We start from the raw sequence: 13,587 nt of genomic DNA on the forward strand, positions 1-13,587 counted from the left end.
TTTCTCTAAATGAACACTGTTTTATAGTTTGAATTTTGAACCATGTAAATGCTGCATATGCTATTAAATTAAAATTAAATCAAAGGAAAAAGAATTCCCTAAAAATCAAAAAGAAGCTGAGGACAGTGGAATCTCTTTTGTCAAGATACTAAGAAAGACCAGGCATAGTGGCTCATGCCTGTAATCCCAGCCCTGTGGAAGAAGGCCAACGCAGGAGGATCACTTGAGGTCAGGAGTTCAAGATCAGCCTGGGCAACAAAGCAAGACCCTATCGCTATAAAAAAATAAAAAATAAAAAACTGGCCTATTGCTACAAAAAAATAAAAAATAAAAAACTGGCATGCACCTATAGTTCCAAGCTACTTAGGAGGCTGAGGTGGGAGGACTGCTTGAGCCCAGGTGGTAAAAACTGCAGTGAGCTATGATTGTGCCGCTGCACTCCAAACTCGGTGACAGAGAGACTCTGTCTCCAGAAGAAAAAAAAAAGATATTAAGAGAAAAAAAAATCTGTCAACCTAGACTTCTATCCCCTCTAAGACCATTTTTCAAAATTAGGGCAGATTAAAAAAAAAGAAATCTTCTGGCAAACAAAAGCATAGTTTATGACCAAAAGACCCAAAAGCAGACCAACAGAAAATAACCCCAAATAACAGATATGAAAAATCAAAACCTTAGAACTGAGGAAGAGTATGAAGTGGGAGGGATGAAATAAGAGCATACAACAAATAGATGCTCTCCTGCTCTTTCTTTTTTTCTTTTATTTGAGACGGAGTCTCGCTCTGTAGCCCAGGTTGGAGTGCAGTGGCACGATCTTGGCTCACTGCAAGCTCCGCCTCCCGGGTTCATGCCATTCTCCTGCCTCAGCCTCCTGAGTAGCTGCGACTACAGGCGCCCACCACCACGCCAGGCTAATTTTTTGTATTTTTAGCAGAGACGGGGTTTCACCGTGTTAGCCAGGATGATCTCGGTCTCCTGACCTTGTGATCCGCCCGTCTAGGCCTCCCAAAGTGCTGGGATTACAGGCGTGAGACACCGTGCCCGGCCCTCTCCTGCTCTTTCAACCAGAAGAAGGGGCTCTGCCCTGAGTGCCACACTTCAGAAGGTTGTACCTATCAAAAATACCAAAATCCAAAAGGAAGCAGTAACTAATTGAGTAAACACAAATTAAGAGAGAGGGACTCACAAACTAAACTTTAGGGTCCCCCCAGGCCAGACAATCAGAGAGAAGGAAGAAGGCAAATCAGCATCAGTGCTGGAAAAAACAGAGCAAGAACATGTGCTTTTGATTAAGGTTGGTCACCCCAACTATCCCAAAGGAAGTATCGAGGCAGACTGGACTCCATGTATACCTGCATTCCTTTCTCCTCCTCAATTTGAGTAGTTTAAGAAGATGTTTGGAATTGCCTGAAAAATCTTGAGTTAGAAAAGTAAAGTGTGGGGGACAGAAACCTGTTTTCCCTGGCTCTCTGGGGAATTTCACATCAGTCCCCACACCAGATTCAAGACCTACTCTAGCCCAACTTCTACCCTACCTAGCCCAGGGAGAGTAGGTTCCTTTAAGACTTGGCTAGACCCTGGGTAGGAGGCCAGGTCAGGCTGTTAGCGTCCATTGATTTGTAACTATTTAATATTAAGAAATTTTAAAACCTGGTTTCCACTTGTATTCCTAACCTAGGTACCATAAGTGTTAGAGGCAAGCCTGAGGAGCAGCAGGGTTCCTGGGCTCTAAGGTTGAATAGTACATTCATAGCTGCTCACTTTATCACTGTGCTTTATGACAATGTGTTCCATAGGGTATCTTGAATGAAACAACTATTACATTAAAAAAGATAAAAGAAAGGAAGAAAAGAGAAAGGCAAAAAAACTAAGGCTAGTCTTTAAGATATCACTTACCATCATTCTTTAAATTCTCTTCTATGCCAAGATCATTTATCACATAAACCCATGGAGTATGACTCCTACAATAAAAAATATATATACGCTTAGTTATAACATTACCAGAAAACCATAATTATTCATAAAAAGATACAAATCTCATCCCCACACTTACATTAAACAACAACAAAAAAAACTGCTCCTTTATATTACCTGTTGGGGTATAATATAGCATGCTTTAAATATTCCATGCTGAACAAGACCTCAGTGCTCTCCAAAAAATAAAAATAAAATGGAAAAGAAACAGTATTAATTACATGGACATCCTAACCCAGAGGGGTTCCAAACTTTTTTACTACAACCCATAAACACATACATGTTTTATATCTTACCCAGTTCATACATGTTTAACTGAATTAAAAATTTTGTAAAGTAACAGATGTACTCTAATATTTCCTTCTGTATTCTATTTCAGTTTTTAAATGCTGCTTTCACTGAACTGACTCACTAATGAGTCAGAACTCAGTATAGAAAATCCTGTGTAACTTTCCTTAAGAATGTTCATAAACTAAGATTTTATCAGAATATCTTAATTAACAATTACATAAGGCTCTAAGTACAACAGCCCATACCTTTCAGGTAACCTATTTAATGTGGCCACAATTTTACTCAAAGAAATCCAAGTCAGGGAAACTAGACAGAACACAGGGATTGGGAAATTGCTTAACAAACAACAACAACAACAACAAAAATGACCTAACCCTGTATGAAGAGTCAGTGAACAAAGAAAAGAAAGCAGCAAATGGAACCAAATCTCCTTCTGGAAGAAAACCTAGATCATTTATCCTTTGTCAATAAATATGCTCCTTTAAAATGCAGTACCAGTAAACATATGTCCAGATAAAAATTTATATGCAAATATTCACAGCAGCATTATTCATAACAGCTAAAAAGTAGAAACAACCCAAATACCCATCAACTGATGAATGGATAAATAAAATGTATATTCACACAATGAATAAAAGGACATAAAAATGGATAGACCAAAAAAAAGGAAGAAAGTGCTAATATATGCTACAATATGGATGAAATTTAAAAACATCATGCTAAGTGAAAGAAGCCAGTTATAAAAGAACACATATTGTATGATTCCACATATGTGAAATGTCCAGAACAGTCAAATCCATAGTCAGAAAACAGAGGTTGCTGAAGGCTGCGGGGTTAGGAGAAAATGAGAGTAACTGCTAATAAGCACACAGTTTCTTTAGGGGGTGATGAAAATGTTCTAAAATTAATTATGGTGATGGCTGCAAAACTCTGTGAATATACTAAAAACCATTTTTAAATGGGGAAATTATATTGTATATGAATCATTTATCAGTAAAGCTATTATATTTTTTTAAATGTACTACCTCTGCTCACAAACCTCCAACCTCTCTCCATCTCACTCGGAGGAAAAGCCAAAGTCCTCACAGTAGGCTATCATGTCCAAAATTTTCCAATTCCATACACCCCTTCTCCCCAGCATTCACTGTACTCCAATCACACTGGCCTCCTCATGCTTCCCAGCATGCCAGACATATTCTAGCATTAGGGCTTTATACCTGTTGGACCTCCCATGTGGAACACTCCCAATTCACTTTGCACAAATGTCACTCTCAATGAGGCCTTCCCATATAACATTCACTCATTCATTCACTCATTTTGAGACAGGGTCTGGCTCTGTCGCCCAGACTGGAGTGCAATGGAGCAATCTTGGTTCACTGCAACCTCTGCCTCCCTGACTCAAGCCATCTTCCCACCTCAGCCTCCTGAGTAGCTGGGACTACAGGTGCACACCATCATGTCTGGGTAATTTTTGTATTTTTTGGCAGAGACGGAGTTTCACCACGTTGCCCAGGCTGGTCTCGAACTATTGGGCTCAAGCAATCCACCCACCTCAGCCTCCTGAAGCGCTGGGATTAAAGGCATGTGCCACCATGCACACCTGGCCCTATTTAAAATCATAACCCTACCAAACAAAGAAAAGCTATGGGAGTTCATCCCACCTTACAAAAAGGCTAAAAGAAGTTCTTCAAGTTTAAACAAAAGAAGACTAAACATTCATCTGTTGATAGACACAGGCTGATTTCATATCTTTACTACTGTGAATATGCTGCAATAAACATATAAGTGCAGGTATCATTTTGGTATACTGATTTCCATTGGGTAGATACCCAGTAGTGAGATTGTTGGATCAAATGGTAATTCTACTCTTTAGCTTTTTAAGACATTCCCATACTGTTTTCCATAAAGGGTGTAGTAATTCACATTCCCACAAAATTGTATATGAACCCCATAAATTTATATAAATTTTTTAAAAGGATGCTAACAATGTGAAAATGTATAAAAATAAAACTCACAGCCGGGCACAGTGGCTCACGCCTGTAATCCCACCACACTGGGAGGCCGAGGTGGGCAGATCACCTGAGGTCAAAAGTTCAAGACCAGCCTGGGCAACATGGCAAAACCCCGTTTCTACTAAAAATACAAAAATTAGCTGGGTATGGTGGTGCGCGCCTGTAATCCCAGCTACTTGGGAGGCTGAGGCAGGAGAATCGCTTGAAACCAGGAGGCAGAGGTTGCAGTGAGCCAAGGTTGTGCCACTGCACTCCAGCCTGGGCAACAGAGTGAGACTCTCTCTCAAAAATAAATAAAAATTAAAAAAAACATATGCTAGCAAGGTTCTGGAGAAAAAGGAACACTTATATACACTGTTGGTGGGAGTGTAAATGAAGTTCAGCCATTGTGGAAGATAGTGTGGTGATTCCTCAAAGACCTAAAGACACAAACATAATTCAATCCCATTACTGGGTATATACCCAAGGGAACATAAATCATTCTATTATAAAGACACATACACCTGTATGCTCATTGCAGCACAATTCACAATACCAAAGACATGGAATCAACCTAAATGCCCTCAATGATTGACTGGATAAAGAAAGTGTGGTACACATACACCAGGGAATACTATGCAGTCATTAAAAAGAATGAGATCATGTCCTTTGCAGGGACATGAATATAGCTAGAGGCCATTATCCTTAGCAAACTAATGCAGGAACAGAAAACCAAACACTGCATGTTCTCACTTATATGTGAGAGCTAAATGATGAGAACACATGGACACATAAAGGGGAACAACACACACTGGGGCCTTTTGGAGAATGGAGGATGGGAGGAGGGAGGGGTGAGGAAAAATAATTGATGGGTACTAGGTTGAATACTTGGGTAATGAAATAATCTGTACAACAAAGTCCCATGACACAAGTTTACCAACATAACAAACCTGCACTTGTACCCCTGAACTTAAAATAAAAGTTTCAAAAAAAGAAAGTCAGAGTCCGTTCCAAGATGGCCAAACAGGAACACCTCCAGTCTAAAGCTTCCAGCATAAGTGACACAGAAGACGGGTGATTTCTGCGTTTCCAACTGAGGTACCTGCTTAATCTCATTGGGACTGGTTGGACAGTGGGTACAGCCCACAGAGGGTGAGCCAAAGCAGGCCGGGGCATCGCCTCACCAGGGAAGCACAAGGGGTTGGGGATTTCCCATTCCTAGCCAAGGGAAGCCATGGCAGACTGTACCTGGAAAATCGGTACACTCTCGCCCAAATACCGCGCTTTTCCCACAGTCTTAGCAACCCACAGACTAGGAGATTCTCTCCCATGCCTGGCTCAGTGGGTCCCACACCCACGGAGCCTTGCTCACTGCTAGTGCAGCAGTCTAAGATCAACCTGCAAGGCTGCAGCCTAGTCAGGGAGGAGCGTCCACAATTGCTGAGGCATGAGTAGGTAAACAAAGCAGCCAGGAAGCTCGAACTAGGCAGAGCCCCCCACAGCTCAGCAAGGCCTACTGCCTCTATAGACTCCACCTCTGTGGGCAGGGCATAGCTGAACAAAAAGCAGCAGCAGACAACTTGTGCAGACTTAAACGTCCCTGTCTGATGGCTCTGAAGAGAGCAGTGCTTCTCCCAGCATGGCGTTTGACCTCTGAGAACAGACAGACTGCCTCCTCACGTGGGTCCCTGACCCCCGTGTAGCCTAACTGGGAGACACCTCCCAGGAGGGGCCGACAGACACCTCATACAGGCAAGGGCCCCTCTGGAACAAAGCTTCCAGAGGAGGGTCAGGCAGCAATATTTGCTGTTCTGCAATATTTGCTGTTCTGCAGCCTCTGCTGGTGATACCCAGGCAAACAGTGTCTGGAGTGGACCTCCAGCAAACTCCAACAGACCTGCAGCTGAGGGACCTGACTGTCAGAAGGAAAACTAACAAACAGAAAGGAATAGCATCAACATCAACCAAAAGGACATCCACACCAAAACCTCATCTGTAGGTCACCAACATCAAAGACCAAAGGTAGATAAAACCACAAAGACAGGGAGAAACCAGAGGAGAAAAGCTGAAAATTCTAAAAACCAGAGTGCTTCTTCTCCTCCAAAGGATCGCAGCTCCTCACCAGCAACAGAACAAAGCTGGATGGAGAATGATGAGTTGACAGCTTCAGAAGGTCGGTAATAACAAACTTCTCCAAACTAAAGGAGCATGTTCTAACCCATTGCAAGGAAGCTCAAAAACCTTGAAAAAAGGTTAGACGAATGGCTAACTAGAATGAACAGTGGAGAGAAGACCTTAAATGACCTGATGGAACTGAAAACCATGGCAAGAGAACTTCGTGACGCATGCATAAGCCTCAGTAGCTGATTCAATCAAGTGGAAGAAAGGATATCAGTGATTGAAGATCAAATTAATGAAATGAAGTGAGAAGACAAGATTAGACAAAAAAAAAGAGTAAAAAGAAATGAACAAAGCCTTCAAGAAATATGCATTATGTGAAAAGACCAAATCTACGCCTGACTGGTGTACCTGAAACTGATGGAGTGAATGGAACCAAGTTGGAAAACACTCTTCAGGGTATTATCCAGGAGTACTTCCCCAACCTAGCAAGGCAGGCCAACATTCAAATTCTGGAAATACAGAGAACACCACAAACATACTCCTCGAGAAGAGAAACCCCAAGATACATAATCGTCAGATTCACCAAGGTTGAAATAAAGGAAAAAATGTTAAGGGCAGTCAGAGAGAAAGGTCAGGTTACTCACAAAGGGAAGCCCATCAGACCAACAGCAGATCTCCTAGCAGTAACCCTACAAGGCAGAAGAGAGTAGGGGCCAATATTCAACATTCTTAAAGAAAAGAATTTTCAACCCAGAATTTCATATCCAGCCAAACTAAGCTTCATAAGTGAAGGAGAAATAAAATCCTTTACAGACAAGCAAATGCTGAGAGATTTTGTTACCACCAGGCCTGCCTTATAAGAGCTCCTGAAGGAAGCACTAAACATGGAAAAGAACAACCAGTACCAGACACTGCAAAAACATGCCAAATGGTAAAGACCATTGATGCTATGAAGGAACTGCATCAATTAATGGGCAAAATAACCAGCTAACATAATGACAGGATCAAATTCACACATAACAATATTAACCTTAAATGTAAATGGGCTAAATGCCCCCAATTAAAAGACACAGACTGGCAAATTGGACAAAGAGTCAAGACCCATCAGTGTGCTGTATTCAGGAGACCCATCTCATGTGCAGAGACACACATAGCCTCAAACTTAAGTATGGAGGAAGATCTACCAAACAAATGGAGAGCAAAAAAAAGCAGGGGTCGCAATTCTAATCTCTGATAAAACAGACTTCAAACCAACAAAGATCAAAAAAGACAAAGAAGGCCATTACATAATGGTAAAGGGATCAATTCAACAAAAAGAACAACTATCCTAAATATATATGCACCCAATACATGGACACCCAGATTCATAAAGCAAGTCCTTAGAGACCTACAAAGAGACTTAGACTCCCACACAATAATAATGGGAGACTTTAACACCCTACTGTCAATATTAGACAGATTAACGAGACAGAAGGTTAACAAGGATATCCAGGACTTGTACTCACCTTTGCACCAAACGGACCTAATAGACATCTACAGAACTCTCCACTCCAATTCAACAGAATATTCATTCTTCTCAGCACCATGTTGCACTTATTCTAAAATTGACCACATAATTGGAAGTAAAGCACTCCTCAGCAAATGTAAAAGAAAAGAAATCACAACAGTCTCTCAGACCACAGGGCAATCATATTAGAACTCAGGATTAAGAAACTCACTCAAAACTGCACAACTACATGGAAACTGAACAACCTGCTCCTGAATGACTACTGGGCAAATAATGAAATGAAGGCAGAAATAAAGATGTTCTTTGAAATCAATGAGAACAAAGACACAATGTACCAGAATCCCTAGGACACATTTAACACAGTGGGTAGAAGGAAATTTATAGCACTAAATGCCCACAAGAGAAAGCAGGAAAGATCTAAAATCTGCACCCTAAAAACACAATTAAAAGAACTAGAGAAGCAAGAGCAAATAAATTCAAAAGCTAGCAGAAGGCAAGAAATAACTAAGATCAGAGCAGAACTGAAGGAAATAGAGACACAAAAAACCCTTCAAAAAATAAATGAATCCAGGAGCTGTTTTTCTGAAAAGATCAACTTTTCAGATAGACTGCTGGGAAGACTAATAAAGAAGAAAAGACAGAAGAATGAAATAGATGCAATAAAAAATGATAAAGGGGATATCACCACAGATCCCACAGAAATACACACTACCATCAGAGAATACTATAAACACCTCTACACAAATAAATTAGAAAAACTAGAAGAAATGGATAAATTCCTGGACACATACACCCTCCCAAGACTAAACCAGGAAGAAGCTGAATCTCTGAATAGACCAATAATGGGCTCTGAAATTGAGGCAATAATTAAGAGCCTACCAACCAAAAAAAGTCCAGGACCAGACAGATTCACAGCCAAATTCTACCAGAGGTACAAAGAGGAGTTGGTACCATTCCTTCTGAAACTATTCCAATCAATAGAAGAAGAGGGAATCTCCCTAACTCATTTTGAGGCCAGCATCATCCTAATACCAAAGCCTGGCAGAGACACAACAAAAAAAGAGAATTTTAGACCAATATCCCTGATGAACATCGATGCAAAAATCCTCAATAGAATACTGGCAAACTGAATCCAGCAGCACATCAAAAAGCTTATCCACCCACAGTCAAGTCAGCTTCATCCCTGGGATGCAAGGCTGGTTCAACATATGCAAATCAATAAATGTAATCCATCAAATAAACAGAACCAATGACAAAAACCACATGATTATCTCAATAGATGCAGAAAAGGCCTTTGACAAAATTCAACATCTCTTCATGCTAAAAACTCTCAATAAACTAGGTATTGATGGAACATATCTCAAAATAATAACAGCTATTTATGACAAACCCATAGCCAAGATCATACCGAATGGGCAAAAACTGGAAGCACTCCCTTTGAAAACTGGCACAAGACAAGGATGCCCTCTCTCACCACTCCTACTCAACACAGTGTTGGAAATTCTGGCCAGGGCAATTAGGCAAGAGAAAGAAATAAAGGGTATTCAATTAGGAAGAGAGGAAGTCAAATTGTCCCTGCTGGCAGATAACATGATTATATATTTAGAAAACCCCATCGTCCAAGCCCAAAATCTCCTCAAGCTGATAAGCAACTTCAGTAACGTCTCAGGATATAAAATCAATGTGCAAAAATCACAAGCAATACACCAATAACAGACAGAGAGCCAAATCATGAGTGAACTCCCATTCACAATTGCTACAAACAGAATAAAATATCTAGGAATCCAACTTACAAGGGATTTTGAAGAACCTCTTCAAGGAGAACTACAAACCACTACGCAACAAAATAAAAGAGGACGCAAACAAATGGAAGAATATTCCATGCTCATGGATAGGAAGAATCAATACCATGAAAATGGCCATACTGCCCAAGGTAATTTATAGACTGAATGCCATCCCCATCAAGCTACCAATGACTTTCTTCACAGAATTGGAAATTCTTCACAGAATTTTTTCCAATTTGGTTCATATGGAACCAAAAAAGAGCCTGAATTGCCAAGACAATCCTAAGCAAAAATAACGAAGCTGGAGACTTCATACTACCTGACTTCAAACTATACTACAAGGCTACAGTAACCAAAACAGCATGGTACTGGTACCAAAACAGAGATATAGACCAATGGAACAGAACAGAGGCCTCAGAAATACCACCACACATCTACAACCATCTGATCTTTGACAAACCTGACAAAAACAAGAAATGGGGAAAGGATTCCCTATTTAATAGTGCAGGGAAAACTGGCTAGCCATATGCAGAAAGCTGAAACTGTATCCCTTCCTTACACTTTATACAAAAATTAATTCAAGATGGATTAAAGCCTTAAATGTAAGACCTAAAACCATAAAAACTCTAGAAGAAAACCTAGGCAATACCTTCAGGACACAGGCATGGGCAAAGACTTCATGACTAAAACACCAAAAGCAATGGCAACAAAAGCCAAAACAGACAAATGGGATCTAATTAAACTAAAGAGCTCCTGCATGGCAAAAGAAACTACCATCAGAGTGAACAGGCAACCTACAGAATGGGAGAAAATTTTTGCAATCTATCCATCTGACTAAGGGCTAATATCCAGAATCTACAAAAAACTTAAACAAATTTACAAGAAAAAAAACAACCCCAGCAAAAAGCGGGCAAAGGATATGAACAGACATTTCTCAAAAGAAGACATTTATACAGCCAACAGACACATGAAGAAATGCTCACCATCACTGGCCATCAGAGAAACGCAAATCAAAACCACGATGAGATACCATCTCACGCCAGTTAGAATGGCCATCATTAAAAAGTCAGGAAACAACAGATGCTGGAGAGGACGTGGAGAAATAGGAATGCTTTTACACTGTTGGTGGGAGTGTCAATTAGTTCAATCATTGTGGAAAACAGTATGGCGATTCCTCAAGGATCTAGAACTAGAAATACCATTTGACCCAGCAATCCCATTACAGGGTATATACCCAAAGGATTATAAATCATGCTACTATAAAGACACATGCACACGTATGTTTACCGCAGCACTGTTCACAATAGCAAAGACTTGGAACCAACCCAAATGTCCATCAACGATAGACTGGGTTAAGAAAATGTGGCACATATACACCATGGAATACTATGCAGCCATAAAAAAGGATGAGTTCATGTCCTTTGCAGGTACATGGATAAAGCTGGAAACCATTATTCTCAGCAAACTATCACAAGGACAGAAAACCAAACATCGCATGTTCTCACTCATCCTTGGGATGGTAATCGAACAATGAGAACACTTGGACACAGAGCAGGGAACATCACACACCGGAGCCTGTCACTGGGTGGGGGGCTGAGGGAGGGATAGCATTAGGAGAAATACCTAATGTAAATGACAAGTTGATGGGTGCAGCAAACCAACATGGCACATGTATACCTGTGTAACAAATCTGCACTTTGTGCACATGTACCCTAGAACTTAAAGTATAATAATAAAAAAAAGTCATTACATAATGATAAAGGGGCAATTCATCAAAAGGATATAACCGTTGTAGATATGTACGCACCCAACATTGGAGCACCAAAATTTTAACACCACTGAAAGGAAAAATAAACAGCAATACATTAATAGCAGGGGACTTCAATATCCCACTTTCAACAAGGGATAGATCATCCAGACAAAAAAAAAATCAACAAGGAAACAGTGAACTTGAACAGTCTATAGGCCAAATGGACCTAACAGACATATGCAGAACATTCCATCCAACAGCAGCAGAATATACAACATTTTCAAGCACACACAATATTCTCTAGGATAGATCATATGTTAGGCCACAAAATAAGTCTTAACAAATTCAAGAAGATGTAAATGATATCAAGTGTCTTTTCTGACCACAATGGTATAAAGCTAGAAATAACAGGAAGAAAACTGGAAAATTCACAAATATGTGGAAATTAAACAACACACAACTAAACAATCAATGGGTCAAAGAAAAAAATCAAAAGGGAAATCAAAAAGTATCCTGAAACAAGTGAAAATGGTAACACAACATAGCAAAACTTATGGAATACAATAAAAGCAGTTCTAAGAGGCAAGTTTATAGTGACAAAAGCCTACATAAAGACAGACAGGGCCAGGCGCAGTGGCTCACACCTGTAATCCCAGCCCTTTGGGAGGCCGAGGCGGGCGGATCACCTGCGGTCAGGAGTTCAAGACCAGCCTGGCCAACATGGTGAAACCCCATCTCTACTAAAAATACAAAAAATTAGCTGGGTGCAGTGGCGCATGCCTGCAGTCCCAGCTACTTGGGAGGCTGAGGCAGGAGAATCGCTTGACCCCAGGAGGTGGAGGTTGCAGTGAGCTGAGATGGTGCCACTGCACGCCAGCATGGGCAACAGAGTGAAATTTCAACTCAAAAAAAAAAAAAAGACACAGACAGATCTCAGCCTCACATGATGTGAACACCCGTAATCTCAGCTAGTCAGGAGACTGAGGTGGGAGGATTGCTTGAGCCCAAGAGTTTGAGGCTGTAGTGTGCTCTGATCATGCCTGAGACTAGTCTCTACATTCCAGCCTGGGCAACATAGCAAGATCCCATCTATGAAAAGAAAAAAAGAGAAAGGCAAAACAACTCAGATAAACAACCTAAGTTTACACCTCAAAGAACTAAAAAAAGAACAAACTAAATCTAAAGTCAACATAAGGAAGGAAATAATAACAGAGCAAAAATCAAGGAAACAGAGAATAGAAAAACAGAAAAGATCAATGAAACTAAGAGTTGGTTTTCGAAAAAGATAAATGAAACTGAAAAACCTTTAGCTAGACTAAGAAAAAGAAGACTCAAACAAAATTACAAATGTAAGAGGAAACATTACAACTGATATTATAGAAATAAAGGGATCATAAAAGACTACTTTGAACAATTACATGCCAACAAATTGAATAACTTACAGAAAATAAGTAAATTCCTAGAAATATACAACCTACCAAGACTGAATCATGAAGAAATAAAAAATCTGACCAGATCAATAACAAGTAAGAAGACTGATTTTTTAATAAAAAACTCACAAAAGAGAAGAACCTAGGACCTCATGGCTTCACTGGCGAATTCTACCAAACATTTAACGAAGAATTAATACCAATCCTTCTCAAACTCCTCCCAAAAACTGAAGAAAATATTTCCAAACTCATTTCACAAGGCCAACATTACCCTAATACTAAAGCCAGACATAAACACTAGAAGAAAAGAAAATTACAGGCCCATATCCCTGATGAATATAGATTCAAAAATCCTCCATAAAATACCAGCAAACCAAATCCAACAGCTTATTGAAAGCATCATACACTATGATTAGGTAGGAATTATTTGTGGGTTGCAAGAATGGTTCAACATATGCAAATTAACACATGAGATACACCACATTAACAGAACAAAGAATGAAAATCATATGATCATCTCAATAAATGCAGAAAAAGCATCTGACAAAATTCAGCATCCTTTCAAGATAAAAACTTTCAACAAATTAGGTACATAAGTAATGTCGTAATACAGATCATAGATGACAAGCCCACAGCTAACATTATACACAACAGGGAAAATTTAAAAGCTTTTCCTCTAAGATCAACAAGACAAGAATGCCATCTCATCCAGTTCTTTTTTTTTTCTTGACTAAGAAAAAAA

The 13,587-nt window shown here is 39.9% G+C and overlaps 1 protein-coding gene across 10 annotated transcripts in view; it reads right to left on the reverse strand.

Moving 5' to 3' along the window:
• The window catches only part of SCAPER (S-phase cyclin A associated protein in the ER), a 556,007-nt gene that overhangs the window by 532,467 nt on the left and 9,953 nt on the right, over positions 1–13,587 (reverse strand). For all 10 annotated transcript variants that reach the window (XM_063699056.1, XM_063699058.1, XM_063699055.1 and 7 more), the window contains exon 2: positions 1,894–1,958. Coding sequence is in view for 7 of the 10 variants with exons in the window: in XM_063699057.1 (XP_063555127.1) it covers positions 1,894–1,958 (65 nt within the window). In the remaining 3 variants the exon portion in view is untranslated. The remainder of the gene's footprint in view (positions 1–1,893; positions 1,959–13,587) is intronic.

Source organism: Gorilla gorilla, chromosome 16, assembly GCF_029281585.2.
Source record: "Gorilla gorilla gorilla isolate KB3781 chromosome 16, NHGRI_mGorGor1-v2.1_pri, whole genome shotgun sequence".
Taxonomy (NCBI): Eukaryota; Metazoa; Chordata; class Mammalia; order Primates; family Hominidae; genus Gorilla; species Gorilla gorilla.